At 52.0% G+C, this 24766-nt stretch overlaps 1 protein-coding gene and 1 long non-coding RNA gene across 2 annotated transcripts in view; one reads left to right on the plus strand and one right to left on the minus strand.

Annotated features, from left to right (window-relative positions):
• Positions 1–18353: 18353 nt before the first annotated feature.
• On the minus strand, positions 18354–21361 carry LOC120230348. Its single transcript, XR_005527980.1, has 3 exons — positions 20759–21361; positions 18813–19038; positions 18354–18443 (listed from the first exon to the last, which is right to left on the minus strand). It is a non-coding gene; the product is annotated as an uncharacterized LOC120230348 (long non-coding RNA).
• A 41-nt stretch (positions 21362–21402) lies between these two features.
• MINDY4 (MINDY lysine 48 deubiquitinase 4) overlaps positions 21403–24766 on the plus strand; it is a 109904-nt gene continuing 106540 nt past the window's right edge. The window contains exon 1 of the mRNA XM_039229916.1: positions 21403–21533. Coding sequence (XP_039085847.1) covers positions 21471–21533 — 63 coding nt within the window. The 5' untranslated portion in view covers positions 21403–21470. The remainder of the gene's footprint in view (positions 21534–24766) is intronic.

Genomic DNA, 24766 nt, shown 5'->3' on the forward strand with positions numbered 1-24766 from the left:
AAGGACAGGCATTTATCTGCAGAGGCTCTTCTTCCACCATTTGAGAATCACCCTGGAGTGTGATGCCCCGCCTCCCACTCCTGGGCTGAGCCTGCACTCTTGTTGAGCATCCGACTTCCAGTCAGGTCATGGTCTCACAGTCTGTGAGTTGGAGCCCTGTATTGGGCTCTGTGCTGACAGATCAAAGCCTGGAACCTGCTTCAGATTCTGTGTCTCTCTCTCTCTCTGCCCCTCCCCTGCTCTCTCTCTCTCTCCCTCTCAAAAATAAATAAAAACATTAAAATTATATTTAACACCTCCCGCAAAACCCCATGTATTCTTCTCTCTACACAATCTGTTTCTTTCGTGTTGCCCTTTTCCCTGTTTTTTTCCATGTTGCACTGATGCTTTCCTCATATATATGGTGGTCCTTAGCTATCCGCTCATCGATTGGGGGTGCTACAGAGATTAGAAACTCTGTACTTACGGGGGGGCACTCTGGCTGAGCTATTTTGGGGGGACACTTGATGTCAATTTCTTGGGCCAGTCAGATTCTCTAGAGAAAACTTGCCTGAGCCTCCTGCCGGAGGATAAAACCCCTAGTGAGCAGCGATCTGGGAGACAGGTGAGGGGCACGAAGGCTGCAGAAGGGGATGGCCTTGGTATCCAGTATGTAAATCTTTATAATCCTTCTATTTTCAGGACAGTGCTTCTGCCACCCACTGTGCCTCGCAGTCCTTGGGCCAGACCCCCTCCGTTTTGCTCTGCCTAAGGAACGCCCGCTTGGGCCCGGCGAGGTGGAGATAAGGAGCTTGAGCCGCACTGTGGTGATGCACAGGGTGTGGGAAGCTGGCCTGGTGCCTCGTTCAGCGGGCATCCTGTTGTGAACCCATAGCCAGCCATGCTCACCCTTTCCAGAAGCAGCCAGTCCAGTCTTGGAGCTTTCCTAAGGCAAATCAAGTTGCTCATCTGCTTCCACCACTGTGGGCTTACGACGCCACTCTTTCGGATGTGCCGTGTTAGTGACCACTCATCAGTCTGCCCCCAGCTCTCAAAATCTGCTTGCTGTGGTCTCTTCTCCCATCGAGGCTCATGGCTTTAATGCCACTGTAGTGGGGCTATGGCAGAGACAGATCTCAAGCATGTGTTCGATCTGCCAATTGTAACTGAAGAGTCGATCTGTGTTTCAACGGATCCCCAAATTAGAGGCTCAGAACGGTAAGCGTTAATTCCTTCTCATGATCCTGTGAGTCAGCCGGGAGTCCTGCTGGTCAGGGCTGGTTTTATTCCATTTTGCACTCAGTTGGCATCTTGGCTGGACTGATGGTCTGGGATGCCCTCACTCACATGTCTGGCAGTTGGCTTGACGTCAGCTGGACAACAGGTATGACATGGTCGTCAGCATCCAACAGACCACCTGGGCTTTTCTATATGCTAGGGGTCACAGAGTTCCTAAGAGCAGCAAGAAAAGAAACAATCTCCAGTGTTCACTTAAAAGAAAAACTGTTTCAAGAGCAGCTTGAGGTTCATAGTGAAACTGGCCTGTACAGAGATTTCCCATTTATACATTTGTTGCCATCAATGAAGTTACACTGACACGTCATTACCGCTCAAAGTCCACAGTTTACACAGTGGTTCACTCAAGGTAGTGTATGTTCTACTTCTATGGGTTTTGACAGATGTATATATCGATATGGATCCAATATGATCGTATCACAGACTAGTTTCACTACCCTAAAAATCCTCTGTGCTCACCTTATTCATCACACCCATCCCCCAGCCCTTGCAAACATTGATCCTTTTACTGTTTCCATAGTTTGGCTTTTCCAGAATGTCATATAGTTGGAATCATCCGGTACGTAGCCTTTTCATATTGGCTTCTTTCACTTAGTAATACGCATTTAAGGCTCCTCCATGTCTCTCACGGCTTGAGCAATCATTGTTTTTAGTGCCGAATAATATTCTGTTGTGGGGATGTATCACAGTTTATCGACTTACCTATGGAAGGACATTGGCTTGCTTCTAAATTTTGGCAATTATGACTAAAGCTGGTAGAGATGTCTGTGTGCAGGGTTTTGTGTGGAAATGTTTTCACGTCATGTGGGTAAATACCAAAGGGAGAGAGACGGAACAAGGCCCAGTGTGCAAGTACTTTTCCAGCTCCCGCTGGCGTGGCTTTTGCTAATGTTGGACTAGGACAAACAAGTCACACGGCCAAGCCCAAACAGACTCTACGTATCAATGGGAGGAGCAGCAGTCATATTGCAAAGACACGTGTCTCCCGGAATGGAAAGAATTTATGGTCATTTTTGCAATCTATTGCACTCGGTACATGCTTTTTTGCGTTTCTTGATGCTCTGCCTGGAGCGCCAAGTTGATTGATCATGGCACATTTGAAATGTAAAGAATTAAACGAAGCCATCGGATTAGATGGTTCCAGAGGCTCTGAGGTTCAAACGGTGAGGCTTGCAGCAGCAAGTGGTCCACCATGATAAGTTGCACATATTGGACTTGTGTACTCAACAAATGAGTGCCCACCGCATGCCCAATAGGCACTGGGGAAGCAGCTCGAAGCAGAGAGAATGTCACTTCCAGTGAGGGGAGTGGGGACGGAGACAGAAAATGAAGTATGTCCGGAGATGAAGGAAAGGAAGGGGGCTCTTGTAGGATAGAGGAGTAAGGAGGGAGAAGGGACTCTGTCTGAGGGTAGAGACAGGTGGCAACCAAGGTGGGGTAGGTGCTGATCCCTCTCAGACCCAGGAATTCCAGGTTCAGGGAAGTGCATGAGCTGGAGGTGAGGAAAGAGAGAATAATAGGGCCTAATCTCAGGGTGCCTGGATGGCTCAGCTGGTTGAGCGTCTGGCTTTGGCTCAGGTGATGATCTCCTAGTTAATGGTTTGAGCCCCGCGTCGGGCTCTGTGCTGACAGTTCAGAGCCTGCAGTCTGCTTCAGATTCTTGTCTCCCTCTCTCTGCCCTTCCCCTGATTGCACTCTGTCTCTCAAAAGTGAATAAATTAAATTTTTTTTTTCAAAAAGGGTCTAATCTCAATGGACCTGTCGCCCCTGTGTTCAGGAGAGTGGCCCATGGCACTTCTCTCCTGGGACACTCAGGCGTCCCCCTTGGCCCCTGCGGGGGAGAGGTTAAGGGGGAGAGTACCACACCCCCCTCACAGGGATCTCAAAGCTGGCGTTGAAGGATACTGGGTACCATGTCAGATGAGGGAGGGAGGCCAGGGAGGAGGAGGGGCTCGCCCAAGATCAGTGAGTGAGCCAACAGAACCGGCACTGGACACCAATAGCTTCAGGTTCGTTCCTTCCTGCAGGGAAACGCCTACTGTGTGGTAGCCTCACACATGGTGAAGACCCACTCCACTGTGCCCCATGGAGTTCATTGGCTGGTGGAGAAGATGGAGACGGACACAAAATGGTGGACATGGATGCCAGGGGCCAGGTCAGGAAACCACTGCAGAATTGACGTGAAGATAGTATAGCCAAATCAGGGCAGTGATGGGGCAGTGAGAGCACGTGGTGCACTTGAGACAATTCAGGAGGTAACGTGAAGAGGCCTGGGTGAGCCGGGGTGGGGACCGAGGGGGAGAGAGGAAGGAGGCTGGGATGGGTGAAGTCAAGGATGAAGGTGTCCTCACCGGGACAGAAACACGGGAAGGGGAGCAGGTATGGGGATTTTGCTTTGGGAGCCGCTAAGTTAGAGGGGCCGTGGGCCAGGAAGTGGTGGTCTTCAGATACTTCAGTCGGGAGGGTGGGGGAGCAAGCAGAGCTGAGATACAGATGCTCTATAGATGAACTTCTAGAAGAAGTGAGTGATGCTTGGACATTCCCAGTGACATATTAATAGAGACAGTGCAGAGGATTCAGAAAGCCCCAGAGCCTGAAGGATGTGCTCATCAGAGGGTCATTAGTCTACACTTGGACTCCTTTATTATGCTCCTTAGACCCCCTCCCCAGCTAGTGTGGTGCCCAGCCTGGGGTGGGGGAGGAGCTAGAGAGGAGGCACCCCCCTCTCTACTCTTCTTACCCAGACTTGTTCTTGGAGCAGTAGCAGCAGCATCTGGAAAGTTGTTAGAAATGCAAATTCTCAGCCCACCTCAGACCTACCCTGAAGCAGAATCTGCATTTAAATAGACCCCAAGTGGTTTTTCAGCAAAATAACCTTTCAGAAGCAGCGGCTCAGGCCAGCAGTTCTCAATCTTGGCTACCTGGAGATGGGGTCTTCCCCCCATCCCCACCCCAGAGCTTTCAGTCTGGTTGGTTTGGGGTGAGGCCCAATTGACTAAGTGATTCTACTGCATACCCAGGTGAAAACCCCAGCCCCAGCCCCCTACCCAGCTTTCTTGGATGGACTAGAGCTGCGATGTAGAAGGCAAACAGCTTTGTAGAAGTCATTTTACATCTTTGGGTCTCAAGATGAAGTCCACAACAAAACCTATTCTGTCCCCTCTGCCAGGCAGCACCGGGGCAAGTGCTGTGGGAGGGCTCCATGGCCACGAAGAGCTGGCGGGCAGGCATCGAGTTGTCTGAAATAGACACCAGGCTCAGCCGCCGCTCACCTCCTCAGGTGCCCCTACGTTTTGCCGGGCCAGATAGGGAAGCGGGCCAGATAGGGAAGCGCCGAGGTGAGGAGTCCTTACCTGCTCCTCACTTTGGAGGAGCTCTATCAGGTGGAGAACCGTCAGAGACAGAGAGAGGAGAGCCCACCATGCCCAGGCTAAGAAAAAGGGAATGGGCCATGTTTTCATGGCAGGATGCTGGGCCCTCCTCTTTCTCTCAGCTGGAGATAGGAGCCAGAGAAGTTAGAGGTATCAACTCGAAGGTCTGCCCAGGAATCCCATTATTTCAGAGAAAAGTCAGACCTAGAACATTCCTCACTGCCTTGCTACTCAAAGTATGGCCCTTGGACCAGCAGCATCAGCATCACTTGGAAGCTTACTGGGAACGCAGAATCTCGGGTCCTCCTGGATCAGACCTACTGGGTCAGAATTCATAGTTTAACCAGTTCCCAGGGTGACTCACATGCATGTTAGATTGGAAAGCCTTAGTCTCCTGGACCCCAGCTGATATATAGGTTCCAGTAGCCACAGAGACAGGAGGGTTCTGGCTTCATAGAAGCCCTCCCTGTCGGAGGGTTTTCAGGCTCCTCTTGGGTGGGCTGGCTCATGGCTTCTCTGCTGGGTGAGGACTGGTAAAACCTTACAAGGCCGAAAGGGGGCTGCAGTATGGCCTTCTTTCCTAAGGAATGCTGTGACATCCTTCCTCCCTGCACCTCGGCCGGCAGCTTTCTGCCCTGCACTGCCCTCTGGTGGCCATGAGGTGCCATTGCCATGTCCCGTTGCTTCCTCTCTGGTAAGGATCCCAAGATGCAGGTGGAAGGAAGACTTGCCTGTTGCTGATCTCTGACATAAGGCACAGAGACCCCCAGGAACACAATGCAAGCAGTTTGGAAACCTCGGGGCTCTAACAGCAGGATAGCAAATGGAGGCTTCTCTTTTCCCTGGCGAGGCGTCCTGGCTCAACCCTTCTCCCAGTCCCTCCTCACACCTTGCCGGAGGCTGTTACAGAGTTAGGACACATGCTGGAGGAGAGAGAGGGAGTCCTGTGAAAGGGGACTTGCACGCAGGTAGGAAGTCGTTGGACTGGGTCAGGGAGCCTTGTGTGGAGGCTGCAGGACACAAGGCAGCAGCCTGGTTGTGGAGGGCCTTCTGGGTCATTACGTGTCAGGGTCTCGTCCTTTGGGCTGAGGTTTTACTAGGGTAGAGGCAAGGCTGAGTTTGCTTTGGAAGGCTGCTCGGTGGCAGATGGGCTGGGTTGGGACATTGGCTGCTGGCAGCCTGGGAAGGGGCCCATGCTGCAGTTCAGACGACGTCCGGGGCTTCATGTGAGCCGGGCTTGGGTGCAGAAAGGCCGGCACCCCTCCCACATCCCAGACAGAACCTGTCAGCCCAGGGTTGGGAGCTCACTGGAGTGCAAGCTGACTGGCTGGGTGGGCAAGGGGAGTCCTGGGAGATGCAGGGCCTTGTGAAATTCTTCTAGGGTCATGACCCTAGGCCTTCCCAGAAGTTTGAGAGCCGCTGTTCTTGGCCACATGGAAGGAGCAGCCTGGTTCAGCCGACCCCTCCCTGAGGGTCTGTTGCTACCAGGTCCACGGACACCCGGACTCACAGGTATCCTGGGGGAGCCCTGTAGCCATCTCTGGTTCTCCTGCTAAGTCCGGGGAGATGGCCCCTTGGGGTGGCGTTAGCAGGGAAGAACGAGGGGCATGGCGTCCATAGCTGTGTGCAGGCCCCTGCCTGCCCCTGGCGCCTTCCAGGCCCATCTCTGCGCCCTGCCCCCGGCAGCTCCTAATCCCCCAGGTGTGTCCTAGCCTGGACCCAGGCTCCAGTTCTGGCTAGAAAGCATCTCGTTCTTGCAGACGCCTTTGGGCTTTGAGAACCTGAGGTCATGATCCTCTGGCAGAAGGGCCAGGCTGCCCAGAGCAGTCCTCAGATAATGGGGCGCCCTTGGAGCCCCTTCCTGATCCCCCTGGCCTGCTGGCCTGCCTTCCAGTGGCCGGCAACTGCAAGCCTTTGCCTGAGAGCTTCTTTCCCCAGTGCCCACTCACCGGCAGGCCGAAAACGCTGGCCGGTCAATGTCCATGGGGCGGCCCTCAGCCATGACCGTGGAGCTGGACAGATGCGCCAGCTCTCTCGGGTGGGGTAACCCGAGGCACCAGGCTGTCTCCCGAGGCCCCTGCACAGCTGAGAGCTACAGGCACCCACAGGGGTGGTGGCTTTGATGACACGGCCTCTTATCGCCTGCCTGCCTTGTTGTCTTTTCCATGCTCCTACTGGTGTTTGCCGGGAGCTCCTCTCAAACAAACCGTTTGCGCTCAAATCCTTGTCTCAAGGTCTGCTTCCGGGGCAGCCCCAGTCAAGACAATTTCCAGCCGAGCCACTTTACTGTCCTGATCTTTGGTTCGGGATGAACAAGAAAGGGGAGCAGGAGACACTTCCCTGGGCTGGGCATGGGGGTGAGGGGAGAAGGAGGCCCTTGCTGTTCACCGGTGGCTTTGGGACAAAGTAATAGGTGTGAAGGGGTAGAGCTCAGGCTCGATCTGCTGTAGGGGGCTGCGGAGCGAGTCTCTAGAAATGCTGGGCCTGACTTCAACTCTGGGGCGGGCCCCTTCCGCCAAGCAGGCCCCCTCCGCCAGGCAGGCCTCAGGCCCTGATGTCCTTGTGGGTGACCACATAGCAGATACCTCGCTTAGGCCTCTGAGTAGCTGATGGGGCCGTAGTCCCAGCTCAGCCCCTGGAAGCCGGTCTCCGGCACGGCCTTCTTTGCTGTCTCCTCCAGGTACAGCCCAAAGAGCTTCTTGGAGCCTGTCATGTAGCGCTGGGTGTGCAGGGCCAGTAGAGGGACCAGGTGGCAGGCCACTGAAGCCAACCGGTCAGCCGGGCCCTGCGTCACAGCCCAGAAGGTGTTCACGTCCGCGGCGCAGGTGATCTCTGGGCCCACGAGGCCAGCACGCAGTCGGCCAGAGGCACTGGGGCCACCCCGGTGGCTGTAGCTTGGTCACGTCACACTTCAGCAGCCAGCTTCCTTCTCTTGCCACCTGCTCCTTTGTGGGGGGGAGGGGGGGTCACAGAGGGATGATGGACATTATGAAAACAGCCTCCCGCCCTCACTAACATCTAAGCTGTTTCTTATCAGCGAGGCCTGCGCTTTATCCCATTCAGCGTCTCTTTGAGGGAGATACTATTTCCCTCGTGATACAGATGAAGAAATTGAGGCACAGAGAGGTCGCACGGCTTCTCAAGGCTACACAGCTGGTAGGTGACAGTGGATTTGATTTTTCTTTTGGATTTGATGTTTGATTCCTCCTTCTCCTCTTCTTCCTCTTCCCCCTCCTCCTTTTTAATAATGCAAAATAAATTGGTATATTAGTAATTTTTAAGTTGTTAAATATATGTAACAAAAAGTTTGCAGTTTAGATCATTTTCAAGTGTACAATTCAGTGCATCGACTGCATTTACAATGCTGTGCAGCCATCGCCCCCGTCTGCTTCCAACGTTTTTTGTCAGCCCACATAGCAATAACTATGCCCGTTAGGCAATAACTCGCTGTTCCCCTGGCTCCTTAACCATGCGGGTCTTAGCATGTCAGTTCCTCCTCCGGTGGCCGTGAGACTCATAATACAGTCCTCGCTGTGCATCATGTCCCCTCCCGGAGGTGGCCTTGGCCACCGTCCCTGATACCACACTGTCCTGTTCACTCTGCCACACGCACACCGACCTGCTTCCCGGTCCTCAGACACTGGCCAGCTCTCCCCTCGCTCGCCCCTCAGTCTGACACTCTCCTGCCCTAGATCTTCTTGTTGTTTCTCCCTTGCTTCACCCCGGAAGCTTCTATGAGGGCATCTCTTTGGAGATGGCTTCTCTTGCTCTCTGCTGTGGACTAAATATGGTTCCCCAGATTCCCATGGTGAAGCCCTAACCCTCCGTGTGATCACGTTTGGAGAGGAGAGGGCTCAGGGGAGGAGATCAGGGTTGATGAGGTCTCGGGGGAGTGGGGCCCTTGTGATGGGATTTGTGTCTTTTATTTATTTGTTTATTTATTTCTCTTTTAAAAATTTTATATTTTTTATATTGAGAGAGAGTGCATGTAAGCAGGGGTGGAGTAGAGGAAGAGGGAGGGAGAGAATCTTCTTTAAAAAATTTTTTTTAATATTTATTTTTGAGAGAGAGAGAGAGAGAGAGACAGAGTATGAGTGGGGGAGGGGGCAGGGAGCTAGGGAGACATGGAATCTGAAGCAGGCTCCAGGATCTGAGGTGTCAGCACAGAGCCCCACACAGGGCTCGAACTTATGAACCACGAGGTCATGACCTGAGCCGAAGTTGGACACTCAATCGACTGGGCCCCCCAGGCGCCCCCTCTGGGCTGCTTACTGATCTCTGAATCTCCCTCGAGTCTGGTTGTAGACATGCTCCCTACTGGAATATGAACTCCGTGGGGATGAGCCTCTCCCTCCTTGGCTGCATTTCCTCAGTACCTACAAGAGGCCTGCCCCTCGGAAGGCGCTGCCAGAAGTTAAGGGGAATGAATGAAGCCCAGGTCAGGTTGCTGCGGAGGCCCGGAGCTCAGAGTCCCTCCAGCCCCGCCCCATTCCAGGCTGCCCACCTGTGACTGGGCCAGGCGTCGGGGGCCCGCGGTTAGGGCAGGAATCTGAAACTCTGGTGTTTGTCCTGATCTGACATGGCCTTGAGGTCACTCTCCAGGTCTGGGCCTCAATTTCCTCGGCCGTGGAATCTGGGCCAGAATCCTGCCCATTCCCCTGAGGCTCCGGTAGATGTGTCGGCTCCCTGTGAACCGGGTGGGGAGGGTGCGTGAGGCAACAGTGCCGTGCCCACCACGTCTCCAGTGGTAACCTTTCCGGCAGCAAGGGGGACTTGATGTGTACCAGGCTGTGCCCCATCCGCCAGCCGTCAACCGCGTGAGCCCCAGGTGTGTGAGTCTGGGACCCTCACACAGCCTGGGGGCCACCCAAAGGCAGGGTGCAGAGGTGGGACTCGCTCAAAGGGAGGGGGGTATGCACCCCAAGTGGGTCAAGGCAAAAGTGCAGGGAGATGGCTGTGAAGCAGGTGGGAGGGCTCCCACTCTCTCCGGTGGGGGATGGGGAGGACCTCATCTGGGAAGGATGGTGGCCTGCGGGGACCTCTCTCCCAGCAGCTCACACACGTACTGCATGGCTGGGGACAAGCTGTGGCCCCCCACCAGGTCTGTGGTGAGGGGACACCCCAACTCCATGCCCCGCTAAGTAGTTGGGAGAGAACCACAGGCTGCTGGTCACCGGGGAAGGGGGACACACAGGGGATCAGACCCCACCTTTGGGTGGGCCCAGGGTTGTGTGAGGACACCAGACTCACACACCTGGGGCTCCAGTGGGGGAGGGGCCACGGCCCGCACAAATCACACCCCCTTTGCGACCCCGACTGTTGCTACCAGGGACTGGGTAGGAAAAGTTCTGTGCTTCCGGGCAGGTTTCAGAACGGCTTCCCAGTAGCAGCTGGTGTATTTCCAACAGGGTCTGACTCTGGATTTAAAACACCGGGGACAGTGAAATACTCCCTACTGCAGGGGCCAGAGGCTCTGATAAGGGCTGAGACCTGAGCCAGTGGGTTCGTATCTGGCTCAGTCAAGCAGGGAAGGCAAGAGGTTTTGGTGATGAGTTAGCGGGGAAGAGATCTTTGCCTCAGAGTAGCGCTAAGTGCACTGGCTTTTTCTCTGCTTTCTCCCTCTTCCATGAAAACCCGCCTGTCCATTTTTCAAGGCCTAATACGAATGTCCTTGCTCTAGGAAGGCTCCTCAGACTTCTCTGTGGGCATTAAGATTTATTTCCTCTGTATTCCTGTGGACATTACTTGATATACCTTTCTTGGCAGTGATTACATGCTTAGGAAAGGTTTGTTGAGTGATTGACTAATGCCTAGAGTTGTGCAGTACACTCCCTGCCCAACCGTGCATGGCAGACCTGAATTAACTGGTCTTTAGTCTTGCTGTTGCCAGTGACTGCCTGTCTGACCTGGCTGGCCAGCCCTCTCCCTCCTGTCTCAGTTTCCCCTTGTGTGCACTGAGGAACCTGGATAATAGGTTACCCAGTTCTGTCAGCTTACCCAGTTCTGATTGCCTCCAGCATAGGGATCTATAAACTGAGCTTGTAGTTTGGCTTTGGATATCCATGATCTATCAATTTTATGTAAAAACTTACGGGTGTGTGTATATGTATGTGTGTGCAAGAGCTTTCATTGTATTTTCAGAGGGTTTCATGAGCTTAGAAGGCTACGTGACCCAGCTTTAAGGCCACTACAGGGGATGTGGGAGGAGATGGTCAGAGGGAGGTAGTGTGTTGGTGTGTATCCTCTCAATTCCTTACCCAGTGTGGGTCTGTGAGCCCCCCCTTCAAGAAAATCTTCCCACTTTACAGGTAAAGACACTGAGGCTGCCTGTCATAGCCACTGCTTTGGCCCTACCAAGCTGCCACCTTGCGGAGGCCCTCGTGGGCTCACAGGCCCGGCTGCCTCTGCAGCCTCCTTGGAGAGCAGTGGCCCCGGGGGGCCGGTGTCCTGCTGCCAGCCAGCAGCTCTCTGTCAGGAGCAGCCCTGTGCCCCCCACCTCCGGAGGCAGAGACCAGCCACTCACCTGGGGAGAGGGTCTGGAAGAGGTTTTCCATGCTACACTATAGAAGTTCTTTTCAGCATAGGTATTGGGGCGCCTGGGTGGCTCAGTGGGTTGAGTGTCCGACTCTTGGTTTCAGCTCAGGTCATGATCTCGTAGTTCGTGAGTTCGAGCCCTGCATCTGCCGGCACAGAGCCTGCTTGGGATTCGCTCCCTCTCCCTCTCTCTCTGCCCCTCTCCTGCTCGCTGTCTCTTGCAGAATAAATAAACTTGGGGGGAGGAAAGGCATAGCAGGACTACATACGTCGTCCGGGGGTCGCCCGCTTTCTTGGAGTCAGCTGTTCCCGTGCACGGCTTGCCGGCCAGACTGGCTGCGGCTCCCTCCGGGTCTCCTCGCTCCTGCAGCTCTGTTGCGTCTACATTTGCTCTTCCAGCCTCTCCCCAGAAGAGCCTCCCCATCTCAGCCCAGGTCCTCCCCCTCAGGGAGCAGCAGAGTCCACACACTGGGCTCCAGGCCACAGGGCCCACTCCTCCGGCTGGAGTTTACCTGCAATTTATCAAGAACCTGGTAATGTTTTTGGAAGTTCTTGGCTCTGAGTTCCCGAGAGGTGATGTTTTGAGTATAGGTGCTGCTGTGTGGAGCGGGGAGAGGGTGAGAATGTAACAGAGGGACAGAGACAGAGAGAGACAGAGAGAGGCAGCAAAGGGAGAGATAGAGACAAAGACACAGAGAGAAGGGGCACCTGGCTGGCTCAGCCTGTGGAGTCTGTGACTCTTGATGGTGGGGTTGTGACCTTGAGCTGCACGTTGGGTGCAGAGATTGCTTAAAAATACAATTTTAAACACACAAAAAACAAAGGCGCAGAGAGAGACTAGGTGTCTGCAACTGGTCAAGGATGCTTTTCTCTTTGGGTTTGGAGGGAAAACAAGAATCTGAGTGGAAACACCCCTAAGGGGGAGGGAAGAGGAATTGGAGATGGCTAAGATTTCACTGGCCCAGGACAGCGAGCCTACTGTTGAAAGCAGTTTGTCCTCAACGTGGTTACATATTTCTCCCTGCCGTCAGTCCTGTTTATTGTACTTGCTTAGTCAATCCCTTCTTTTTACCGAGGGCAGAAGTAAACAGCCAGGGCTTCTGAAAATCTTATGTTTGGATAAATCATTAAAAAGTGTTGCCATGTGTAAACAGAACACGGGATAAAATTGTACAGAGCTTTACACACACACACACACACACACACACACCAGTAGACTAGAGAAATCTGAATAAGATCAGTGGATTGTATCAATAACAATACCCTGGTTGTGATATTTTGTTATTATTTTGAAAGATGTTACCATTGAGGGAAATTGGTCTTACGTATTTTTCATTTATTTCAGGTCTTCTTTATTTCACCTGCCCCTTACCATTCTCGGCCACCTCTCTCCCTCCCACGGGGGACATGCTCATTGACCTCAGCCAGGTCCTACCATCTACCAAGTCCTCACCGTCTGTGTGTCCGTCAGAGACATCGGTCTCTGACGATGTGATTTGCCTGTGAGCTGGAAGGGAACGCACAGGACACAGGGGCTGGGGAACGGGCTCCCCAGGGGACTGGATGTCAGTCCCCCTTCTCAGAGGCCTCTCTGCTGTCTCTGATACTTTCAGGACAGTAGGTCCCTCCAGGATGGGGCCAGTGCTTCGGGTGGGACAGTGGATGGGTCCCCAAGTTACAGGATTATAGCACCTTTGGGAGCAAGTTTCTGATCCCAGGACTGCACTGAGATGTGATACAGCCAGGTATGATCACTGAGGACCAGGTGGAAGGGTCTTTCCTGCCTCCCTCCTTCCTTCCTTCTTTCCTTCCTTCCTCTCTTGCTCTCTTATCTATCTTTCCTTTTACCCTCTGTTGTCTTTATCTAACTATTATCTATCTCTCTATCCATCTTTCCTTCTTCCCTCTATTGTCTACATTTGTTGTGACTGTATTACATGTAGGGGTGTGAACCCATACCCATCCTGAGCACACGGATAACACTTACATGTGCTGCTCCCCTTCTCCTTGGCTCCTGCCTTCCCCCGCCCGACATAATCACTAATGTGAAGTTTATGTTTATCATTCTCTTGCTTTTTAAAAATAAGTTTCATCACATATTTATGTATGTCTAGACAAAGTATGTCCCCAGGTTGCATGGGAGATACTTACCCTAAGCAAGTATTATTGCTTCGCTGAAATTCAGATTTAACTGAGTGGTCTGCATTTCATCCGTCAACCCTGTTTCAGATCTGGCCATTCAGCCTGGAGGGGAAGAGCCACAGGCTGGGAGTCAGGGCTGTGGCGAGAGTGTAAGATGCCTTTGGGTGAATTAGGAGAAGATGCTCCTACAGATGGACAAATTACAGAAAGATGCCCTCTGGGCTGTTCCCTTTCCCTCCGGAAGGACTATAAGAACAAGGTGCCCCTTTTGCACCGACTGATTAGGGAAAGGTGCCCTTTCCTTAAAGCTCACTTGGCCCCTGCCCTTTGTGCAGGGCACACTCACCAGAACTGGACACAGCATCCCTGATAAGAGTCAGAAGACCTGGATTCTAGTCTTAGCTCTGCTGCTAGTGGCTGGGTGACCTTGGGTGAGTGTTTTTCTTTCGTATATTTCCTTTCTGTGAAGTAGGGGAAATGGGATCCAATCTAATAATCTACAAGAAAATTCTAGGCACAGGAAATCACGGATGTGAAAGAACTTTGACAAGTAAAATACTTTGTGCAAATGACCGTTGACACTATTTGCCCATAGGAGATCTGGAACAGCCCCTTGACATTACCTAGTCCAGTCGCTTTGTTCTATAGTCCAGGAAGCTGAGGCCCTGAGAAGGTGCGTGACTTGCCCGGAGACACACAGCAAGCTGATGACAAGAGTTGGAGTGAGAACTCTTGGTCCAGTGTACCCTCTCTTCCACTAGGTGTCCCCACAGGCTTGGAAGGGCCCAGAAGTCCCTCCTCCCCTTGGACCTCTCCTAGCACTGGCTTGACCAGCAACGCAGCTTCAGTCCTTCCCCAAGTGTGCATCTATCTCAGTAGACCCCTCTCCAGACCTGTCTGGAGAGGGATCATATAGGGGAAGGTTTTAGGAAAGCTCACGGCAGGATGATCATAAGGCAGAAGGAGGTGGGGTGCCCAGCCGACCCGGAGACCTTGCAAACCCGTGTCCAGAGACAGGGATGGGGTAGTGGCTAAGACGAGATCTAGCGGAGAAAACGGACCTGGGCAAGCAGGATGTTTTGAGCACATAGGAGCTCCTGGCTGCCTTGGGGACGAGGATGGGCAGGGTTTGCGGGAAACCCACAGGGGCTTGTGAAAGCTGCTTAACTCCTTACACGAGGCCACGCTGGGTTGAGTGACTGTGCTGTGTACCTGTCATTTGTCCTCCTGAAGATGGTCTGTACTCTACAGGCTTCGATAAAACGTTTTGTTCCCCTCTATCCAGTGGGCAGAACTTGTGATATGTTGTCAACAGTTTGGTGGGCAGGGGTCTTTAAAGAAGAAACGGGGTGCCTGCCTGGCTCATTAGGTAAGGGTCCGACTTCGGCTCAGGTCATGGTCTTGCAGTTCGTGGGTTCGAGCCCTGCGTGGGGCTCTGTGCTAAGAGCTCAGGGCCTGGAGCCTGCTTTGGATTCTATGTCTCCCTCTCTCTCTGCCCCTCCCCTGCTAACGCTCTGTCTCTTTCTCTCTCTCTCAGAAATAAAATAAACATTAAAACAATTTAAGGAAGAGAGCCCCCTTGTGGCTAGAGAAAGGAGCCTTCTATTTGGGTACAGGGAAGGTGGACTTGTGGACCAAGACTCCTTTTGCATAGTAATTCACTAAATTGTGATCTACTTAGGTTGATGGGCTGAGTCTCCTGTGTTGCAGGAGTGCAAATAATAAAAACCCAACCGTGGTGGCTTCACCAATTTTTTTTTTAAACCTCTCATGTAACAGCATGAGATATTGGTTCAGTGACTCAGTGGTAATGCACCTGGTAAAGTTGTGATTAACTTATTTCCACAAGGTCACAAGATGGCTGCTGTAGCTCCAGGCGTCTCAGTTAAGGCAAGGAAATGGAGGAAAAGGAGACTTCATCAGTCTCTGGCCCTCTTAACTAGGAAAGCAGAAACCACGGCAGAAGCCTTCTAGTTGACTTGAGTCGTGTCATGTGGCTCTCTCCTAGCTGCAAAGGAGACAGGGAGAGAAAGTATGTCTAGTCTCTGTGGTGGATGCAAACCGGGGAGAAGTAGGTTGGCAGGGAGTAGGTTGGCCAGCAACCAGCCTCTGACACATTCTTTTTGGGTTAAGCATAGCCATTGTTTCTTTACTCCAAGCCAGGCTGTCTGGAGCGCTTTGCAGCCTCCATTCCATTCTCCATGGCAGCCTCAAGATGCCGTGGGCTTGGCAAGGAGTGCAAAGCAGGAGACTGCTGGGTCAATATGTGCACCTTCTGGTGGATGAGTCTCCCGCCCCCCGCCCCCCCCAATATGAGATCCCTGGATTGGAGGGATCTCAGAGAGGGCATATGCATGGCCAGCTATGCATGTCCTTAGGGGGCCCTGCTGGGACACAACTGGACTCACCCTGTCCCCACTCTCATGCCTCAGACCTCTTCCACCTGTTCCTCTGTGGGCTCTGCTGGGAGCCGGGTGCAACCCTGTTCTTAGAGGTCGATGCCTCAGTCTCCCATTTCCAATATGCACTGCCCCCCACATGACAGCTGCTTCTGACACCGGTGTGGGAAGACTGGAAAAGGATGTGCACAGCAGGATGATTGCAGGCCACGCTCCCGAGGCCGGGGGAGGAAGGGCTCCCAGCTCTCCTGAGCTCTCCTGGTGCTATGAACGGTCTATGCATCTATCGCCCGTCCTGCTCCCCAGGCTCTTCCTGGGCGAGTTTTATTCCCTGCTTCCCCTCCATGGGGGCGGTCTCTGGGATTTTCCCTGCCTTGTCCTATACCCGTCTTCCCCCAACAAGTCAACTTATCCCTGTGAGATATTCTGCGTGAGTTCTGCAGATTCAGACCTCCTCCTGCCCTTTCTGGAGCGCTCATTATACTGGGGCTGAGCCCTGGAGGAGAGGGGTAGGCAACAGACACATACATCATGTGCTAATAGTAATAGCTGCCCCCTTCTTAGCACTTAGTAAGTACCAGCCCCCTTTATAAAATATTCATTTTTGAAAATTGTGGTAAAATACACATAACATAAAATTTACCATCTGAACCATTTTAAGTGCACAGCTGAGTGGCATTAAGTACATTCACATAGTTGTGCTACCATCACCACCATCCATGGCCAGAACACTTTCAACTTCCCAAACGGAAGCTCTGTACCCATTACAAAACATTCCCCATTTCCCCCTCCCCCCAGTCCCTGGCAACCACTGAGCTCCTTTCTACCTTGTGTGTGTGGAATTCTAGGCCCCATGTATAAGTGGAATCACTCAGTATTTGTCTTTTTGTGACTGGTTTATTTCACCAAGCCTGTCTTTCAAGGTTCATCAATGTTGTAGCAGGTCTCAGAATTTCCTTCCTTTTTCAGGCTGAATAATATTCTATTGCATGTGTGTACATCTGTATATGTATGTGTATTGTATATGTATGTGTTTGTTTATTCATGCGTCCATCAGTGGACACATAGATCACTTCTACCTTTTGGCTGTTGTGAATAATACTACTGTGAGACCGGCCACTTTAAAAAAAAACATGTAAAGCTCATTTAGTTCTCACAACAGCCCCATGTGGATGGTATTGCTTTTAATTCTCATGTGACAGGTGGGGAAACTGAGGAAAAGAGGTGCAAAGACTTGCTCAAATCACACAGCTGCAGAGAAACTGAACCAGGCTTGTGAGTGCAGGCAGTGTAGCTCAGGAGCCTAAGAGCTTCCCCTGTAACCCACACTGTCATCTCACAGAGTGTCAGGGGAACGTGGAGCTGGGCCTAGGGGAATTCCAGGAAGGCTTCTTCCTGGAGGTCACTTTTGAGCTGGGTTTTAAGAGTGGGTCGTTCACTAATGTGGGTGTTCACTGAGAGGAGAAGGGCTAGCCACTTCCAGCAGAGGAAAACCCTTGTGTGATGTGACTCAAAATACAAGGACCTGTGCCCGGTTCACAGGCATGGCCCCTGGGGGCCTGTAGTGGTACAAATAAGGAAACAGAAGATGCAGGCTGCTAGTTACAGAATCTCAGGAGATTCCCCTCTCCCCACGCCTCCACCCTACCATGTTATGGGAATAAACACCATCCTAGGCCAAGCCAGACTTGGAGAGAAGCTTCCACAAGGACTCTATAGGCTCTACAAGCACATCAACTTTCCAACCTCAAGACTGTAACACCCCACATCCTTGAGGAGGGGTGGAGCTGGAGGTGGTGGGTGGAGTGGGGACAAGGAAGAAAAAACACAGTAATGAGAGCTGTGGCTGTTGCCATTTTTGCCCTAAAGCGCAGACCCATCTTGCCCTAGGACGTTCCGGGCAAGTGGTGATCCTTTGACTCCTTTGGAAACTCTGACCAGTACAGCCATCTTGCTATTCCATGTTAATTTCAAAACCCCCAGCTCTCCTTTTTCTCCCCAGAGGTCTGAAAAAGCCCAAGGTCAAGAGAATCAGCTGTTTACCACAGGTATTTTAATTTGCTGATCAAGGCAGGGAAGGAGCAAAGGTTGGATATTCTGGTCATCTCAGCTTAAATCAGCTTAAATGTCAGCCCTGAGGCCATGGGGGAGTTTCCCTAGGCTACAGACTTTCCTTATAGGAAATGATATTGAGACTTAAAGTTGTGCACAGGCACGGAGATAGAATTGGCCAGGAGTGAGGGTGGTGGGGGTGGGGGTGGGGACCAAGGTCTGCAGAATACGAGCTCTGCGCAACGTGCACATCTGGGCACATGGATGGGTGTGTTGTGTGTATAGTAACTCTCTGCGATGGAAGGGTGCCATGATTTGAGATCCTAATAAAAAGAAGCAAGGGTGTAGAAATATGCCATTTTGAAACAAAACAACACGAGTCTGCTAAAGACCATTAGTTGTCCTCCCGCCTCCATTGTACCCACCATTCCTTTCACAGTAATAGAGGTTTTTGGCTGGGCACATAGCTGCCACATCCAAGACTACATTTCCCAGCCTCCTTTGCAGCCAGACGTGATCAAGCAAGTGAATTATGACCTTACGGATATAAGCTGAGTATTCTGTGCTTAGACGTGGTACATACGGACTATTTGCTTTTTATTCTTACATCCTTTACTTGAAATATGGAAGCTGCCATCTTGGGCTATGAGGTCAAGGCCATGTATACACGCTGGAGAAAGAAGAGAGAAGGAAACTGGGAATCTAATAATATGTAGCACCACATGATCCCTGGACTTCTGTGGGAGACAAACAAAATTTGCTTTTGTTTAAACCACCGATGTTGTTCTTCTTATTGTTATTGTTTTGTCAGGAATACCACAGAGGTGGTGTTGTACCTCTTTCAGTGCATAAGGAGGTACATGATGTCCCATTTGTCCCATTGCTGGTGATGGTGACTCTGATCACTTGGGTAGTGTTGTGTCAGCCAACTTTCTTTACTGGAAAGTGACAATTTCCCCTCCTTGTAATTCACAAATATCTTACGGAGAGGCCCTTTGACATTATTACATAAATGTCCTGTTCCTCATCAAACTCTTACCTGGTAGTTGTAGCATTCATGACGATTCTTGCCTGGATGATTATGCTAGTTGTCAAATGGTGCTTTGCTAGTTCCGTCAGTCTTTCTACATTTAGTAGTTGACAAATGTGAGGAGGACTTTGCTTGCTTTCTTCCTTCTTCCCTCCTTAGTTCCTTCCTTCCTTCTTTCCTCCTTCCCTGCGTCCCCGGCTTTTGCCCTCTGCCTGGATGGCCCTGCTGCACAGACCTGTACAGATGATAAGACCCATCATCCCGGGCAGTAAGGAGGTCTGGCACACTTTGGGCTGAGCCAAAGGTAAATCTCACCAGGGTTGTGGCTGTCCCACTTAATCTTGCAGGGGCCTGGCTGGGGCTGGGTCTTTCCTCCACCTCCAGTCTCATGTTGGTGGCTATGTGAAGTAGAGTTGGGGAGGTAGCCAATGAGGTGGGGATGTATGTAGAGAGTGTATAGATGCACTATTCCTTCATGTTGTCAAGGACAATGACCTGGGATGGACTCCTGGTCCTGACCTCTGGGAACGGTGGTCAGACAGCTGAGAAGGACTAAGGAGCACATCATTAGAAGGACTTTTGGGGTGTGGCTCAGTCAGTTAAGCGTATGACTCTTGGTATGGGTTCAGGTCATGATCTTGTGGTGTGTGGGATCAAGTCCTGCATTGGGCTCTGCATTCACAGAGTGGAGCCTGCTTGGGATTCTCTCTCCATCTCCCTCTCTGCCCTACCCCCCATACCCCCCCGACCCCCCGTTCTCATGTGTGTGTGCTGTCTCTTAATAAATAAACATTAAAAAAAAAAAAAAGGACTTTTTGGCGCCTGGGTGGCTCAGTCGGTTAAACTTCTCCGACTTCAGCTCAGGTCATGATCTCGCAGTCTGTAGGTTCAGGCCCCGTGTTGGGCTCTGTGCCGACAGCTCAGAGCCTGGAGTGTGTTTCAGATTCTGTGTCTCCCTCTCTCTTTGTCCCTCCCCGCCTCAAGCTCTGTCTCTCTCTGTCTCAAAAATAAATAAACGTTAAAAAAAAAAATTAAAAAAATAAAAAGGACTTTCACAATGTCCTTCGAACCCAGCTGGCCCAGACATGTTGTATCTGTTGGATCCATGCTCCACTTCTATTCTCGGCAGCCCCCCTGACCCAGGTCAATGCCCTGTCCTGCCCTGCTCTAAGGAGGCCAACGTTGGAGGGGGATCCATACAGTCAGTCCCCTCCCTGGAGGATCTTGGAGGAGGCAGCACCTGAACCCCAACTCCCCCAGCACTATGCAGCAGGCCTCTTCCAAGGCCCATACCACACCTGCTGGGCCCCATGCCAGAACCCGGCAGGGCACTAGTCAGAATCCAGGGACCCCATAAACTCCTGTGGTCAGACTGACACAAATGCAGGAACTCACGGACTCCGATGCTGAGAGCCACCACTGGACGGTGATGTGTATGATTTTACCATGCATATGCATGTATGCACACACATGTCACAGAGCCCTCTCTGTGTTATGAGGTAAGGCCATCTAAATTGTCCCTCTAATGTAATGTCTGCTAAATTCTCCTGCACTCCACTTTCTTCCCTCCCTCCCTTCTGGACCTCAGGGGCACAGAATTAATAATACACCTTGGTGCACAACATCCTCTTATCATTGGTCTCTGCAAGGCCATCTTTTATTAAACTAATAAATCAATGAAAACAGTGGAGCAAACGCTTGTGAAACAAATGCCCTAAAGACACCCCGAACATCGACAATTACTTATACTTACCCATGCAGTTCTCCCCTACCCTATGGCCCTTCCTCCCCTCCAGAAGCAATGGCTGTTCTGAGCCAGGTGGTCTCCACTCCCTTGCTCTTTTTACAAAAAGACTTTACTGAAACATTATATCCCTACAAATTATGGTTTTCTGGTTTAAGTTGTTTTACGTTTACACAAAGATATGCTGTATGTCGTTAACTTTCTCACTCACAGTTCCATTGCTCAGCTCCATCGAATCTCTGAGTAGGTGAAGCAACGACAGCGGATCGATTGCTGGTGAGGCCAATGCTCAGTGCTCACCTGGGCTAATGCTGGTTTTAGGCCAGCCTGTGGCACGGAGAAATCGTATTTGCTGGTACTGGGGTCATGCTCTGTACCTCTGGTGGATTTAACGGGTACGTTTTATGAAACTTGGAAATGCATATTTTTATTTGTAAATGATTATAGATATTTGTAATGATTGAGTCCTTATTTTGATGGCAGCTGAGTAAAACGCTTGGTGCTCAATTACTGGCAGTCTCATTAGGGGAAAGAAGGCACTAAGCGGGGGGAGGGACTTGTCCTTTGATTTCAGCACCGAGTAGGCAGAGTCCTGGGCCTCCTTGCCCCACGAAGTCCAGGCCAGCAGAGGTCTTTCCTCCGTGAGCCCAGGAGCCAGCTGTGGTGCTGTGGGTGGCCCTCTCCGGGCCACCTCGCTGTGCGTTTTCTCCTCCAGAAACCTCTCCCATCTCCCGCTTCCAGAAGCTAGCACGAAGGACGCTCCTCCCCTTCATCCCGCCCTCCCGGCCCGCGGGCTCCGGCGAAGGGGAGGAGCTCTCCCGGCTGCGGTGACACCGTCGCCACGGCAACGCGGCCATACTGGCCCCAACGGACCGGGGGGCCTGGGCTGTGGCGGCCGCGGCCTCGTGGGCAGAGCCGGCGGCATGGACAGCCTCTTCGTGGAGGAGGTGGCCGCCTCCCTGGTTCGGGAGTTCCTCAGCAGAAAGGTGGGTCGCGCCGCCTCCGCCGCTCGGGGCCGCTGCTCCAGGGTCGGGGTGCAGGCTGGGGGTGCCCCTGCAAGCCGCGCACTTCTCGGGCCTCCCCTGCCGCCGCCTGCCCCGGGGATGCCCGACCGGAGCGCCGCTTTCCCGGGCCTGCCGAGACTACATTTCCCAGGAGCCACTGCGGCCCCCGCCCTGCGGACGCATCTGTCCCTCCGGCGGGGGGACGTGGCGCGGGGCACTGGGGACGGGGGACGGGGTCGACGGCGGCCGGGGGCCTACTGAAGCACAGCCGCCTGGTCGCGCCCCTCTGCCCCCCGAGCGCGGCCCCGTGGCTCCTCCCGGCACCTCCATCGCACCGGGAAGGAACGTCCCCCAGAGGGAACCCCAGGGGCAGAAACGCGTTCCCGATAGGTGTACCCTTCAGTCGTGCTCCAAGGTTGCAGCCTAGTTGTTTTGCACTTCCATTGTGTTGCACTGGGAGACTTTTCAGAGTGCTCAAAAGTTGGGGAAGTCCTTAGCCGTCCTCCGCAAATGGAGGTGGGGACACCGTGCGAAAGAGGTCGCTGGAGGTTACTGCCTATGCAGTACTTACTACGTACTGAGTACATAGGGACAGCACCTAGTCCTCACTATAACTCTATACAGTGACCCACGGCTTGTCACTCAACGTATCGTGTGGAGCAGGGGCCATGGGCAGTTCTTTGGATTAAACATACTATAAACAAAATCATTTTTTTAAGATTTATTTTACAACTTGGGAAATCAAGAGTCACATGCTTCTCCAACTGAGCCAGCCAGGTGCCCCAACAAAATAATTTTTTGAGTGGAAAAGGGGAAGGGCTGTGGAATGAGGTGGAGCAATTCAAGTACCAGCAACTGGTTAGCAGTGTGAGCTTGGGTGTGTTACTCCCTGCCTCAGTTTCCTTATCTGTAAAACAAGACTAGTAAGAGTTACTTTTTACAGATTTATGATGAGGATGAATAATAACATATGGGCGGGGGATGTAGGTCGCTTAGTAGGTTAAGCATCTGACTTAGGCTCAGGTCATCATCTTGCGGTCTGTGAGTATGAGCCCTGTGTCAGGCTCTGGGCTGACAGCTCAGAGCCTGGAACCTGCTTCAGATTCTGTGTCTCCTTCTCTCTCTGGCCCTCCCCCACTCGCACTCTGTCTCTCTCAAAAATAAAAACATTAAAAAAAAAAAAGATATAGGCAGTCCCCAGGCATTGTATCTGATACATAGAAGGTACCTGTATTCAGCAACGTCTTCACTCCCGTTTCTCATATGCACCTGTTTTGAAAGTCTTTCTTTGATTTTTACAAACATTTTTTTAATTAAAAAATTAAAAAACATTAAGTGCAATGTGGCTTCATTGTATTTGCTCTGTTTTTACGGTTAATTGACCTTCCGTCACCAAGTCCTGGCTGCACATTGGATATCAGTGATGCACCTTGTGAGGCTGTCCATTATCATTTCTTTTTTAATTTTTAAAAAAGTTTTATTTAATTATTTTGAAAGTGAGAGTGCTGGCCAGGGAGAAGGGCAGAGAGAGAGAGGGAGAGAGAGCATCCCAAGCAGGTTATCAGTGCAGAGCCCGATGCAGGGCTCGAACTCACAAACCCAATCAGGATCATGACCTGAGCCCAAACCAAGAGCTAGATGCTTAACTGACTGAGCCACTCAGGTGCCCCCATCATTTCTTTTAAGTCTGGGCCACCAAGCAGAACTCTCAGAGAGTTTTCCTCATGGCTTCCTCTCTTGAGTACACATGAAATCCAAAGTCCTCACTGAGACTGGAGGCTCCCCCATACCTGACCCCAGCTTAGCACCCCAGCATTGATTCTAGCCTCTCTCACATGCTTTCCCCCGTTCCACCCATGCCCTACCCCAAGTCTGCTTCCCGCAGGAAGTCTCCTGGGATAACTCCTGCTGGAATAACTGACTTACCTTGTCTGTGGCTCATTGGCACTCACGTTATAGTTTATACATCAGTAGTTTATACATCTGTTTATACATCTCACCCACTAGAACAGTCCACAGAGTTGATGCCTGATCTGGGTGGAAACTTGGCAGTCATCTCGTGCACTCGGCCTCTTCTCCCTCCCATTTTTTTTCCAAGTAGGCTTCACACACAGCTCAGAGCCCAGCATGGGGCCTGAACTCACGATCCTGATATCAAGGGCTGAGCTGAGAGCAAGGATTGGATGCTTAAGCAACTGAGCCACCTAGACGCTTCTGTCTCTTATTTTTATTTTTTTAAATCTGGGCACACTAAAGCTCTGACATGAGAAAGGAGTTGCCCATAGTCACTCAGAGCGTTGTGGCGGTGCCTGGGTGACTCAGTCAGTTAAGTGTCTGATTTCAACTCAGGTCATGATCTCTCAGGTCTGCTGGTAGTGCAGAGCCTGCTTGGGATTCTCGCTCTCTCCTCTCTCTCTGCCCCTGCCCCGCTCATGCTTTCTCTCTCTCTCTCAAAATACATAAACAAGCTTTTTTTTTTTTTTTTTTTTTTTAAAGACAAGAAAGTTGTATAGAGCTGGGACTGCAGTCTAGATCTGCTGTTACCCTCCTCACCTTCTGCTCCAGAGCAGACACCAGGCACTCCCCTCCGGGCTTGGCACCAGGCAGGTATAGCCTAGAGAGTTCCCATCGTGGTGTGAGGTAGCTTTTAGTTGCCTGTTTGTTTTCTCAGATCCTCTTAGCAGCCCTGGAAGGCAGGAGTCCCTGTTCCCTTTCACGTAAAACGATCCTGAGACCGGGGGTGAGGAAACTTGCCCAGGGTGCGCAAGTTAGGTCTTGTCACACTCCTCTACTCCAAACACCCTCCATGGGTTTCTTACTTCAAGCAAAATAAAAGCAGACGAAAGCCTCACCAGGGCCCGCAAGGCTCTCTACGACCCTGCTGCAGGCTGTGCCTCCGCCCTCACCTCCCACCCCTGCCTCGTCTGCCCCCTACCCTACGTTGAACCCAGCTACACTGGCCCCTCCAAGCGTGGTTGGCCCCTGGGGGGTGGGGAGGGTCATGATTGTCTCCTGCGATGTCAGGGCCTTCCAAGGTGACTCTTCTGGTGCCCTAGCGTCCGTCTCCTGCAGTGACTGCCGGTCCTACCTCTGCCACCCTTTCCCAAGAGGTCACGGCCGAGGCCTGTTGTTCCCAGCGGTGCACCCTTTCCATAATCTGTCGGGGCGTTCTGTCATCCTCACTTGCCACTCACCTCCCTTGACAGCCCTGCGTA

The sequence above is a fragment of the Hyaena hyaena genome, unplaced genomic scaffold (genome assembly GCF_003009895.1).
Source record: "Hyaena hyaena isolate Hyena2069 unplaced genomic scaffold, ASM300989v1 scaffold_40, whole genome shotgun sequence".
In the NCBI taxonomy this organism is placed as follows: domain Eukaryota; kingdom Metazoa; phylum Chordata; class Mammalia; order Carnivora; family Hyaenidae; genus Hyaena; species Hyaena hyaena.